The sequence below is a fragment of the Crotalus tigris genome, unplaced genomic scaffold (genome assembly GCF_016545835.1).
Source record: "Crotalus tigris isolate CLP2741 ecotype Arizona unplaced genomic scaffold, ASM1654583v1 scf7180000024293.1627790, whole genome shotgun sequence".
Classification (NCBI taxonomy): domain Eukaryota; kingdom Metazoa; phylum Chordata; class Lepidosauria; order Squamata; family Viperidae; genus Crotalus; species Crotalus tigris.
The window spans coordinates 352,293-365,732 of record NW_024100466.1 but is presented as its reverse complement, the minus strand read 5'-3'; the positions used below and the strand labels follow the sequence as shown (position 1 = coordinate 365,732).

The window sequence follows — 13,440 nt, the reverse complement described above, 5'->3', positions numbered from 1 at the left end:
ATTCTGACATGCATTTTAAAGCACATCAGACCAAGAATGTAGCTGATACAGATAGTCCTCAATTTATGAGAGCAGCTAGGATTGTTGTCATTAACTAAATTCCATGGTCATTAGGTGAGGGAACCTTCTGCCAGCTTCCCACAACCAAAGTCAGTGGGGAAATTGAAGAAAGTTGTAAATCGTTTTGGATCTGCAGCCCCTTTTGTTTCCCCACCCAGGTTTCTGTGATGGAAGATGTCACCGCAGTTGTGTGTCTTGGATTCCCTCTGTTAACAATAGATGGACCCAGAGGGGTAAGAATGAAATGTGGGCCGGGAAGAACATTTTTAATTTCTGTTTTTAAACGCATTCTTTGTTTTGCTATTTTATTTCATTGTGCTTACATTACCAGCTCTGTAGTGTTCTGCAGGTTGTCTTCCTTCTTTTATAAGACAAATACTAAGAAAATTATTTGTTGTTGTCTGACTCTTTGCGGCCCCGTGGACTGCAGCATGCCATGCCCCCCCCCCCGGTTTTCCATTGTCTCACTGAGTCTGCCCAAACTCATGCCCATTGTGTGAATCGTGCCACCTAACCCTCCCCTTCTCCTTTTGCCTTCACTGAGAGAATTATAGCCTATTTCATATTTACTGTGAAATGCTTTCTACTATAACAACCTCTGGACATTTTGTTTTGGGGAGCAGGATGTTGATGACCCTCTTCTGGATATGAAGGCGCCAGTTCTCTTTGTGATTGGTCAGAACGCTCTCCAGTGCAACCCTGAAGCCATGGAAGATTTCCGGGAGAAGCTTCGAGCTGAAAACAGCCTGGTGGTGGTTGGAGGGGCTGATGATAGCCTCAGGTGTGTGAGCCGGAGCAAATCACAACATCCTTTTTTCTGATACTGTGAGAAAACGCTGATTATAGATTCTGCCTGTAGCTTATTAGTGAGTGACAGGCACAGAAAATGCCCTACTCAAGAAGGCTCCGTGGTCTCTCCTTAATGTCCTTGGCCTTACTTGAATGTCATAAATTTTGGGGAATAAGGAGGAACAGAGCTCACCAGAATATGGAGGTGGTTGGTTGAGTAATAACAAATCCTCCCTCCCCCCCCTGCACTCTCCCTATATGTCCTCCGTTTTAATGTCTGATTTTAACTTTTATGTTTTAACTGTATGTGTGACTGTAAGCCACCCAGAGTTACACTATGGTAAGATGGGCGGCCAATAAATTTTATAAATAATAAGGTTCTGCAATGTCAATTTCTTTGAAAAAGCAATAGCTTTTCTAGTTATTTGTGGTGCACGTGGATCTGTGCACATCCAGGTAAAAATCACCTGTCCAAGTTGAGGGGAATGGCTGTTACAAGTCTGAGTTGTCCCCTGCTATTGGCTTTCTGATGGTGAAAATTTCCAAGAAGCAAGGAGGGATGATGGAGAGTAGATAGCTTTGAAAAAAGAAATGTGCAAAGCTTAACCAGGAACAAGAGGAAGGGACAAAGAGGAAAATCAAGATTGCCCCACCCCTTGACGATCTTTGTCATAAGAAGGAAGGAGGGAGGGGAAAACTCTGTCAGGCTTTCAACACGTGATATGGTGGAGCCCTCCTTGTGTTGTCTTTTCCATGACTTGGTCTACCTTGAAGGGCTGACATGAAGAAAGGAAAAGGAAGTGAAATATCCTCTGGATGTTGACAAGCTGCTTTTTTTTTTTTTAATAGGATAAGTAAAGCCAAGAAGAAATCAGAAGGCTTGACTCAAAGCATGGTGGACAGGTGCATTCAGGTGGGTAGCTTCCTCTTTGCTAGTGTGAGGTCACTCATTGCTTGAATTTTATCCCCCATCGGGTCGATGAGGCTTTTCTTCTTCTGGGACTCAGGACTGTCTTTTCTCTTGGGACACCTTTGATTAGCAATGTGATCTCACTGATTGGCTGGCTTTGCAGAATCACTTCTCTACTTTATGATTTGTGAAAAGACGAGGTCGCTTCTTCCCTTTGCAGGATGAAATAGCTGACTTTCTGACAGGAGTGCTTACTCGAGCAGACAGCCACGTAGGCTCTGATCCTCGGGACCTGGACATGGAGAGACAGAAGAAAACAGCCCGGGATGCAGCTAGGCGGGATCTGTCCTTTGACCTGCCGGACAGAAACAGCCGGCCAGCCTCTCCAGCAGCCAGAATTCCGGCTTCACCTTCTGGCTCAGAGGTGAGGGAATTGATGAGGGGAAACAAAGTATGGGACCCTTACCCCAAGCACAGAGTACCTGCTGGATAGAAGATAGTTGGTATGGGGAATTCTCTTTTCTGGCGATCTTAGTTTCTATCTTGCAAGGTTCTCCAAGTGTTCAGGTGTTCCTGAAGCAGAGGCATCCAATCGGCTGCAGCTGGAATTCAGTAAATTTGGAATTGGATCTAGCAGGATTGTTTTTCTGTAGCTTTTACTTGGGGAGGATCCTATTCTGAGTACGTTGCAGGTTGCATGGTAGCATGAAAATGAAAAATCTGGTCAAGCCTTATTATGTGCAGTAACAAAACTTGCAGCTGGGAAAGCAAAAATGTCTATGCACGGAAGACAATAACATGTCAAATATCGACCTTTTCCCAGTGGATCCGTCATCTGGCTAGATCAGTGCTTCTCAACGTTTGTGTGATGACGACCCCCGTCACACAAACGTGCCACGCATGCGCGGCGGCACCCCCATGCACGGGGCCGCCCCCATGCGCGGTGCGCATGCGCGGCGGTGCTCCCCGAGGGGGAAAAATGGCGGATCGCCTTGTTTGGCGATCCCCGAGAAATGGTCGATCGACCCCAAATGGGGTCGCGACCCATAGGTTGAGAACCGCTGGGCTAGATCATCAAGCTGCCTTTGGGAAGATGCTCACTTTGAGCACTGCTGCGCTTCAGTATTGCTCCTCTCTGGGACGTGATTGGAAGAGCAAGGCTGGGAGACGGACAGAGGGGGCGGGTTGGTGAGCATTAATCTTTTCCATGTGCTGCCCATCTCATAAACTGGAAACTCTCTTTTCCTAGGAATTTTCCAGTGTCTCCAGCAGCCCTGCCTCCAGTCCCAAGGCTAAAATGGCGGTGTCTTCTCTTCAAAAGTCCAGCCAGGTTGGTGCCAGCCAGTTGCTGAAAAGGTCTGTGCAGCGAATGGAAGGAGCCGTGATGCCCAAGCAAGTCCAAGGTAAGACCAGGCCCCTGTTGTGGTGCTGCAGATGGGCCATCTCCAGATGGCTTCCATCGAGTTCCTGCTTTGGTCTGCAGGCATCCTTCACGATGGGGCTTCCTTCTCCAGGGGGATCCCAGTGACAGCTTGGGAGCAGAGGCCAGGTGACAAAACGGTAGGCAGAGCCAAAGGCCCCTTTGGGGTCTTGGCCTAAGCAAGTGCCGCTCTCACTGAGCCTGGAGCTGTTGCGGGGCACAGCTGGGCCTGTCCTGCTGCTCTACTTTTTTCTGAACATGGTATTTTTTAAGGAGGTTTTTTTTTTTTTGAGAGCTGAGTGCAATGAAATTTCATTTTAATGTATGCTGATTAGTGTACATTTAAGCAACAATACAGTTTTTATTCTATTCTAATTTATAAATGTTAGTGAAAAAGAAGACTTCAAGAATAAGCAGAATCAGTGAGGTGGCATGCTGAACAAGAGGGGGAACTTTTGATTAATCAGAATTAAAGGGATGAGAGACATGGAACCCCTCCTGAGTGGGGAACCCATGAGTTACAAACAGGGAGTCCTTAAATTACTCCGTCACTAAGTGTGATTATTTAAAGTTGAAGACCATCTCAGAGCTGTTTACAACCCAGTTTTGACCTTCTGACGGCTGCTTCCCCCCCTCCCCCATGGTCAGGGGATCACATGTTGGGTGCTTGGCAACCAGCCTGCATTTATGGCTTTTGCAGTTTCTCAGTCACATGACCAGGATTTGTGGTGGGTTTCTTTTGCCAAAACATGGGTTTGTTTAACTATGCCATGTTTGCTTCACAGTCATGGCACTCACTTAAGAACCACCATATTTGTTTAACAATCACTTCCAAAAAGGTTGTAAAATTGGGTACAGTCACACGATGACTTGCTTAATGACTGCCACAACTTACAGCCATAGTTCCAGGCTCAGTTATGGTCATAAATTAAGGATTACCTATAATTCATTGCCTCTTTTTCTCATTAGTACCCTGGTGTGTCAGAATGTTTGTCTTAGTTTTAGATGGATACCTGTCCAAGCGTTTGTTTTGTTTTAGATGTCGGTCATTCACAAATACAACATGTAAACTTGTTCAAGCCTCTAGATCAGGGCTGTCCAACTTGCCACGTATCGTGATGTTTTTTGCCTTTGGGGAGCCAGGGTGGGCGTGGCCTAGGCGTGATGCATCTGGCCGGTGGGCCGGCAGTTTGACAGCCCAGCTCTAGATTCCGTTTATGAGATGCAGAGCCATAATAACACACTCCAAACCAGGTCTACTGAAGAACAAATAGTTCAGTGCAACTCACACCTGAGAAAGTGGTGGGATGCTCTGAAATGGCACCGAATGATGTTGGTTCTGGCTAGATTGATTTCCAGAAGCATCCAGTCATCCTGTGTCCATCCAGTTTGTTCGATCTACTCGGGAAAGAACTTTGATTAGAGGTTTAGAAAGTGTCTTCCTTTTGTGGTTAACCCTGCGTATAGTACTAACACTTGCGCTGTGCTTTGAAGGTAAGACATCGAAGAAGGTTAGAAGAAAGAATCCTAGACATCTTGTTGTGCTGAAATAGCTCAGGGTTGGGCTCTGAGAATGAGCTAGTTGAAGTCCAGTGCTCAAGGCTCTGGGGGTCTGTGGTGGGACCTGATGCGCTCATTACAAACCTCTCTCTCTGTGTGGACTTTTAGTCTCCACCCTTCGTTAGAATAGAGCACCTGCCAGACATCTGTGGTTCATGTAACGGATTTCCATAGTAAAAACGGCAGAGATTCTGAAGGCAGAGATGAGTCCTGGCGCTTCCTCGTGCAAGCAGCATATAGAAGGCAGATGGTGCCCCCCGTGGGGGGACCCGGGTGCAGGCTGGCTGACTACTTCCTCTGTGTCATTCTCCCTCCAGAGCTGTCCCCAGATGCAGGAGAGAAAGAAGAGCTCCGGAAGCAACTAAAGAGACATCAGGCCTCCAGCCCCACTCATGGCAACAAATCTTCCAAGCGAGCCAAAATTAAGGTGACCATCGTCTCTCATGGAGAAGCTGCTGGCTCCGGAAATGGCACCTCCTTGGATGGACCAGCAGAAAGTGAGTCCTGAGAACAGGAGCCACTTATACGTATCTGGAGGTGGGCAGTGCAGAGGATAAAGTGGAGCCCCCGGGATCCTGGGTTTTCCTTCGTTCTGGTCAACTGTGAGCAAAGCAGGTTTAATCTGGGGGCTGCAGGGAGCAGGGAATAGGAATCTCCTGAAATCCTCCTTGGTGGTGAGCTTGTGCTAAAAAATGTTTAGTATTGTAGTTTGTGACATTTCTTAGCTGCAGTTTTGATTTTGTAAATGTGTTTGTAAAGCATAAGTGTAACTGTACAACTCATTACGAAGACAAAGGAACACGTGGCATAGCTGTTGCAAAATTGAAGGTTTTTGTGAGTTTTGATTGATGAAAAGCAGGACATGACTCAGAAAAGACTCTTGCCTGATTCTGGCAGATACTGATGAATCGGTTATCCTCTCCATGATTTGTATGGTGAAATGTTTGTTTTTTGTGAGTTGCATTTCATCATGTAGTGAAGGTGATTGATGGAGAGCAGAATGAAACTTCATGGAATCTGCCTGGGTTTTTAAAAATTCTGAGGGTTATCTAGTTAACTTTCAACTGTGTCCTTATCCGTGGCTTTCCAAAGGTAACACGCCAGCCTTGTATTCTCTTTAGAAAGGCGAGCACTTCCATGGACTCTCTCAGTATTTCCCATTGGAAAAGTCTTTTGTTTTAGTCAGCATTTTTTGCATATCTTGCTTTTGGGTGTGGTTACCACAAGGGTCTTCAGCCCCTGGGCTACGGCCTGGTACTGGCCCGTAGTCCGTTCAGAACCAGGTTACCTAAGTGGCAGGCAAGCGCACACACGCAGTTCCATTTGCATGCACGAGTGGCTGCCACTCACAGGTGCAAATGGAGCTGCGCATACAAATGTGCTGGCCTGCCACTCTCACAGAACTATTTCCTCTCCCCCCACGAAGCCAGAAAGGCTGGGGACCCCCCTGGGTTATCAAACCGTTTTTCAGACCTCAATTGTCTTCTCCAAACTGACAAATGTTTAGAGACTTTCCAGCTTATCTGCCTTAGCAGTAGTTTTGATAAATTCCCTTCTAATTGTTGAAAAGCACTAATTAAATGGTACTAATAATACATTTGAAAGGAGCCCACCAGTATTGGCAGGACTTCATAACCAAAATCATTGTGAAAGAACTTCCTTGTAGATGGATCTCTTGTGAGTTCTGCTGGCCCCAATGTTGGGAATAACTGCAGCTCGCTGGATGAGCAGTTGATATCTGAGGCCACCAACATGGATGAATGCAGCCTTTGGCAGAAATGGCCATGTCGACAGCAGGAGTAATTGCAGACTGAAGGGTTCTTCTGAGTGAGGTTAAGGCTTTGGAGTCATGTCTACCCTTCTACAACAGCCCTTCATGTGGAGCAGGACTGAATAAACCGACCGCAGCACATTGGGACCTGGAGACTTCCAAAGCTGTACAATATTATACTTTTGAAAATCTGCCTTTGATTAATTCAATAGTAGATTTTTTACCATACAAATAACTAATTTGTATTTGGTCATTGAAGATCAGCTTTGAAAGTCTCAGCTTCTTTTTTTTTAAAAAAAATGTAATTATCCAAACTTTATTTCTCTTTACAGAAAATAATGAAATACAGAAGTAAACTTGAACCAAACAAGAATTCCCTCTTACCATACGTGGACAGGAGGAATGAGCAAGACAATTTTTTGATTTGTATCCAAACACTGCAATAAATATATAATTTTAACTCATTTCTGTTCCTGTGTATTTTATAAATATTTTAGGAGAATGCTGGCAAAGTAAAACAGATTAAGATAAGTCCTGCTGTGAATGACTGACTGCTGAGAAGAGGTGTTTGGGCAGAGAAGGAATCTGGAAAAAGAGATAGTAGTAGAGCTGCTGTATCTCATTTATGAAGGCAGGGATGGAGCTTCATTTGTTTTCTTGCATATTGTAAAAGCTGAAGCATGATGATTAAATTTTTGGCACCTGCTAAGTAAGCAGCAAGGTGTTGTGGTGTTTTGCGTCTTTTTCAAAGTCATGACAGCTTATGAACTGCAAGATGAATGTAGGGTTTTTTTTCCTCAATCTTTGTACATGTTAGAATGAAGCTGATTTTGTATGTTAGGATTACCTGATTCTTCTTCACCTATATTTTCATTTTACAGTAGCTGCAGGAAAGCCTGTTGCTGTGACTTTGGGACAGATGATGGCCGGTACAAAGGAGATGACAGGATTGTTTGCCACTTCGATGTGAGTATCTGCAGACACAGCCCAAGTTGCTGGTTTAGATGACTGAGGAGTAAAGCCTCTGTTCTAGATGGCTCCTTAGGCTACCTTCAGATCAGAAGGTATAGATCCAATAGAGTGGGGTTTTTCAGCAGGTGGTACACGTACCACTGTGGTACGTTGGACCTGGCAGGTGGTATGCATACGATGGATTGAAAAGGACTGTAAAAAGGAAACGGGTTTAAAAAAACTGAAAGTGTAGCGTGAGGATGAGCTAAAGCCGCAGCAACATTGCACAGGCCTCTGGGAGAGTCAGCTGGAGCCGCAGTGTTGCCGGGACTCTGCTGAGTGCCCAGGATCCGCGCCAGGCTCCATCTGACTGGCGCTGCCGGAAGCTGCGCGCAGCCTGGGGAAAGGAGACAGTTGCAGCTACAAAAGACTGTGAGGGGCTGGCCCCTGCCGCCTAGCCCGCAATCCAAATTAAAACCCGAATCCAGCGGGCCAGAAGGCAGCCCAGCCACTGTGCCCCTCCGGTTCCTTCTCCTCGGCCCCAGGGCCCAGACACAGTCACTGCTCCTTGCCATAGCTGGGGCTGGACTTGCAAGTACACCTGTCTGCTTCGTCTTGCAAATCGGTGCTCCCCTGGTGCTCCTGCCCGTTGCTATGCTGGCAGCCCTGACTAAAGGCCGAGCGCTCTAGTCTCGCCCTACCAAGGAAGGGGGCAGCAGCCGAGGCTACTCAGATTTGCAGCTTGTCAGGAGCGCTCAAAGGCTGCCCATCTTTACTCTAGAATTTCAGGGTTGGAAAGTGGAGGCATGGTGGCATCTGCTGGAAAGCCACCTGCTTCCCCCCCCCAACACACACACATACACATACACACACAAACCCCTTCCACAGCTACCTCCTTCAGAGCCTTCCTGATCCTGATGGGCCTGCCATGCCGGCAGGCAAAAGCACTGGGTGAGCCCCGCTTTGCAGGACGAAGCAGGTGGACCTATGCTGGCAGGTCAGTTGGGATCAGGAAGGCTCCGAAAGAGGTAGCGGGGGGGGGGGAGAGAAGCAGGAGGCTTTCCAGCAGGTGCTGCCGGGCCAGCAAATGCGGCTCTGCCCTTCTGCTTTAGCGCCCCTGATAAGCTGCAGAAAGGTTGAAAAGCCCTGCTATAGAGCAGCCATTGGAAAGCCTGTCTTCCCTGGTGGTGGGCTATCAGGGAGCATCTGCCTGGGCTCCAGCAGGAATTTGTGATGGGGATGGGTGACAGCATCTGCCTCTTATTAGTGGGCTATTGGCCTGACCTAGCAGAACTCTGTTTTCAAGAGAGGTATGTGTCATGTGTCAATTGTATCTACGCTGGCATTTATCAGAAGAAGGCAGGTGTGAAACCGAGAGGATGCCTCGAGCAGGTGCTCCAGCAGCCGTATGCAAGGAAGCTGAGACTGGGCGGGGGGGGGGGGGACAATATTTTGTGTGCAAGCAGTTCCACAGCTGGCTATACCAACAGCTCATTTGTGCAAGGAAGTCCACGTGTATAATAACCCCAGCTTAGCTACCTCAGACCAGCTTTCTAGCTTGGGTAACTGCATTTTCTTTCTCATTTCCTAGGCCAAGTCCTGCAACAGACAGCCTGTCCTCTATCAACCCCACACCCTCAGTTACAATCCCGAGCAACACAGCGCCTAGTGCTTTCCATGCTCTGCAGAACAGACTCGTGACCAGTGGCACCACTTGCTTGCAGGCCCAATCTGCTGGTGCACTCCCAGGTAACTTCAGGCTGTGATTCTGTAAGGGAGAAGCAGCCCTCAGAGGAGGGTGATAGGAAAGCATCTTTGTCTTTATCCAAATTTGGGTACTGCTTGGCCCCTGTGGCATTACTGGCACAGTCACAAGGGAGCAGATGTCGATGTTTGTTTTAAGTGTATTTAATCCGTCTGTCTAACTATATCATGTATATAACTCCCTGTCTCGTGTAACAACTCTGGATGGCATACACACTAAAACAATCAAAGTAGATTTTTTTAAAAAAACAAAACCACAATCCAAATGAAGATAAAAAACAAGATGGTGAAGAAAATGTTCAGGGAGCACATTCCAGTTAACCATCATGTAACCATCTAGCACGCTCTATCACAAAACCATGTTTTGAGGTCCTTCTGGAAGGCCAATAGGGTTGGAGCCACCTCAGAGAGGAAGGATGTTCCATAGGCTGGGGACCACGGCAGAAAAGGCTTTCCTCCCAGGCCCTGCCCAGTGAAACACTCTGGCTAGCAGGGCCCATGATGTGCCTCTTGGGCTAAACCTGGAGGGACAGGGAACTGGGAAGAGGCGGCCCCTCCGATGTCCTCTATGTCAGTGGTTCTCCACCTGTGGGTCGGGACCCCATTTGGGGTCGAATGACCATTTCACGGGGGTCGCCAAACCACGTTGTCCGCCATTTTTTCCCTTTTCCCTAGCTGTTCTACTCCCTCTTATTGGTGGCCACACCCACTTGGGGGTCACCACAACATGGGGAACTGTATTATGGGGTCACGGCATTAGAAAGGTTGAGAATCACTGCTCTATGTAGTCCTTCCGAGTCAGTGAAATTTGCAGACAAAATCCTCTATTTAAACAAACAATAACAAAGGTAGCAGCGGACCTTCCAGCAGGGCCTGATCCAAGAAGTTCTGGTTCCATTTCAGAGGGACCTGAGAGCAAGTCTGAAGCTGCTTCAGATACATAATCCCAATGAATTGGCCAACATGCTGTTCTGGGTGACCACGTCTAAAGGACTTCTTGAATTTCCTGATGCAGGGCTCTCTGTTGCCTGTTTCTCTTTAGGGGCAGCTTCAGCCAGCAGCCTTCTCCAAGGTCTGAGCTTCAGTCTGCAGGACATCAACACGAAGGCCGCTGCTCTCCCAGCCGGTGTTGCTGCTGCTGGGTCCTTGGCACAGGTGGGCACTAGAGGCAGCACAGGCCCAAGGAGAGTGGCTCGTGCCAACGGGCAACAGTCGATGGTTAAATTTTCTGGAATTTTGTAAGCTAGTTGAGAGCAGAGCTAAGCTGCAACATCTCACACACCGCTGGCCGTGTGGCAATGGCAATGGAGCTGGGAGATCTGGGTCTTAAACATTTATCAGCACACATTTCGGTAGGTGGAAAATGTGCATTTTAATGGAACATGGAAGTATGAAATAATGGGCAAAGTCTGATTTCAGCCATGCAGATTTGACCAAGTGGAAACCTGAGTGTGAAGCTTAAGAAAAGGTGAGATTAAGGAAAGTTATATTTAGTCTCTGCTTATTCAAAGGATGGAGGTGAATGAGCGCTTCTTCGCATTCCGGAGAATGTTTTTATTCTTCCTTTTCACAGGGTGCCCATACGTGGCTTATTGTGATCGGAAGACCTGAGTGTGGCAGACTAAGCACTCCTTCAGGATAGAGGAAAATGATTTTTGTTTTGTTGTGACCTTTTCTTCGTTCCACTTTGCAGAACTCAACCTTGAAGACTTCAGCACCACTCCAGAGTCTGAGTACCATCACCACCAGCACAAGCACGATTGTTCGAACGATCCCAGTTGCCACATCTTTATCATCTCTTGGAGCCCCGGCTAGTGGGAAGCCCACCACTATTCATCAGTTGCTTACAAATGGGGGGCTGGCAAAACTTGCAAGTAGCCTCCCTGGTTTGGCTCACATCTCTGGTCAGGGAACAGGTAAGGTTCCAGCTGCATGAGCAGATCAAAGAAAAGTTCTTCTTGGGGTAGCTGACACTTGATTACATGTCTCAGTGACACAAACATTTTGAGAAAAGAATCTGTGTAAGGAAGTAGCCAAAGTGTTGGAGTTGAACCAGCACCAGCTCCAGCAAAGTTTGCCCGGTAACCTTCCACCTTTTATTGTTCCATATGGACTTGCCCCGCAGGTTTAAAGTAAGCTCATGCCTTACGAAGTGCCATCTAGACAAACTAAGGTACTGGTACAATGTTCGTGATTGAGGCCCAGCTGGGAAATTCCAGATTGTCTTCAGGTCCCAAAAGCTCCCTACTGGAATGTGCATTTCAGGGCCTCCGGTAACTCTTGCCTCCTCTTTGCCAGGCTTAAAGGCCCCAACCACCATCACAGTGACCCTCCGGGGACAGGCCAGTCGAGCCGCCACACTCAGCCAGACCACAGGGGGGGCTGCCCAGACCCAGTTGGAGGAGCAGACACAGCTGCTGCTTCCCCCACAACTGCCCCAGGTAAGTGCGTGACAAGGTGATCCGCAGTCCTGGGAGGGAGGGATCTGCCTCGCACGTCCTTTGGAGAGGATCAGGCAGGGGTCTTTGGCATTCATCTAGAGACCTAGTTCTTAATGGCTGTGGGGTGATTCAATGAAAATCTGTACTTTCCGAACTATAACTCGCTGTGATGAGTTTCGACTTGCCTTGTGCTCACTGCATTCTTTGAACAGACTTTTTACTAGCCTCCATTTCAGTTCATGGTGCCTGTCCCACTTTTCAGGTTGCAGATCATGCAGCTGGGAATCTGAATTGCTCAGTTTCCAGCCCCATTCCTTCCAGTAAACGGTTGCCTCAGCTGGAACTTGGCAAAACCCAGAGTGCCGAGAGACTGCCTGCCGATCCTCATCCATCCTCAGCCGTATCACTGGCTGTAGGTGAGAAAGAGTGATAGTCCTGGTTTTCTTTCCCTTCATGCTGCTAGAGCCATCAGTTATTGTCTGTATCTTATTCTAAATAGCACCCAAGAATAAAGGGTAGGTTCTTCTGATTTTAAATCTCTGGTTTATGTTACAAACATTGGATCAAACATCAACTTTTCTGACAGCTGCTCCTTCCCAGATTACATCTGTCATGACTAGTGTGTAAATGTCCCAACAGTGTCCCTCCAACTTCCGTTAACCACAGCCAGCATCACCAGGGTGGAGTGGAAGCCTGGCGTTAATCATTGTTTTATCAGCAATTCTGGTGGTGTATTTATGTATTTTTTTAAAAAGGCCAAAAATCCTGGACAGTTTACTTATCGTTAACTTTCCTGACTTTCCTTGTATCATTGCCATATTTACAGGTTCACCGAAATTAAGAAGCTAAAGACACTCTTTTGCTAGAGGGTAGATTGGGAAGCCTGGTTGATTTGAAGGCTGCTAACAGAGGTCACAGTAAGAATTAGAGAATCACTTTATCAGTTTGTGGAGGTTTCCCTGAGGAATCCATGCCTGTGATGGCTCAGCAAAACCCAGGAACTCAGTTATAGGAGTTGAGCATTTAACACCATGTGAACCATCTCCCTTATCCTTCTCCTTATCTAGTAACTACCACAAGCCCCATGAAGACCCTCTACGTGATGTCAGATGCGAAACTGTCTGCACTCACAAAATCTGTCATGGCAGAAGCTGCATCTGTCCCTCTGAAAGCCACAGCTGTCCAAGCTGCTGCTGCTGCTTCCTCTGCTACTCCTTCCTCCCTTCCTGGAGCTATGACCTTTGCCACCTCAACTACAACCAGCACACCTGGCAGTTTGGGGCATTCTAAAGTGGGGCCTGTTTTGCAGACAGCTTCCAAGACAGTGATACTCACCTCTACGCTAACAGCTTTGAAGACTGACCGAAGCCTAGGACAGAGAGGGGAGATGGCCCTGGCCAAAGGGCATGAACTTGGGACTATGGAAACTTTGGGCAGAGTACCATCTGTAATGGATGACAGCAGTACCATCATCCACACCCAGGAGAGCCTCACAAGCAGACATTTGCTTCCACAGGGCATGTTGCCTTCAGCAGCTGGCACCACACTTATTACTTTAAGCAGCAACCTAGCTGGCTCCTCCATCATCCCCACCGCTGGGGCTGCCCTCAGCCAGAAACCAGGACATCCCACCATTTGACGACTTTTTGGCTTTACCACGGGAAATAAAATAAAATAAAACAGCTTATCATTCCTGGCTTCCACGACAAGAGGATACATTGTTTTGTTTCTTTGACCCTTTTAATAAACTTTTTGTGTATGTACCACCTTTTAA

General features: G+C 47.3%; 1 protein-coding gene across 6 annotated transcripts in view; it reads left to right on the top strand.

The window, feature by feature from the left end:
- The window catches only part of KANSL3 (KAT8 regulatory NSL complex subunit 3), a 21,262-nt gene extending 7,822 nt beyond the window's left edge, over window positions 1-13,440 (top strand). For 4 of the 6 annotated variants that reach the window (XM_039324241.1, XM_039324243.1, XM_039324244.1 and 1 more), the window contains exons 10-22: window positions 219-293; window positions 684-841; window positions 1,699-1,762; window positions 1,980-2,183; window positions 3,009-3,162; window positions 5,057-5,236; window positions 7,392-7,476; window positions 9,053-9,210; window positions 10,268-10,380; window positions 10,919-11,141; window positions 11,524-11,666; window positions 11,929-12,082; window positions 12,734-13,440. In XM_039324241.1, the coding sequence (XP_039180175.1) occupies window positions 219-293; window positions 684-841; window positions 1,699-1,762; window positions 1,980-2,183; window positions 3,009-3,162; window positions 5,057-5,236; window positions 7,392-7,476; window positions 9,053-9,210; window positions 10,268-10,380; window positions 10,919-11,141; window positions 11,524-11,666; window positions 11,929-12,082; window positions 12,734-13,305 (2,283 nt within the window). In that variant the 3' untranslated portion in view covers window positions 13,306-13,440. Of the gene's footprint in view, window positions 1-218; window positions 294-683; window positions 842-1,698; window positions 1,763-1,979; window positions 2,184-3,008; window positions 3,163-5,056; window positions 5,237-7,391; window positions 7,477-9,052; window positions 9,211-10,267; window positions 10,381-10,918; window positions 11,142-11,523; window positions 11,667-11,928; window positions 12,083-12,492 lie in introns of all 6 variants that reach the window. The other 2 variants (XM_039324246.1, XM_039324245.1) reach the window with 2 other exon arrangements.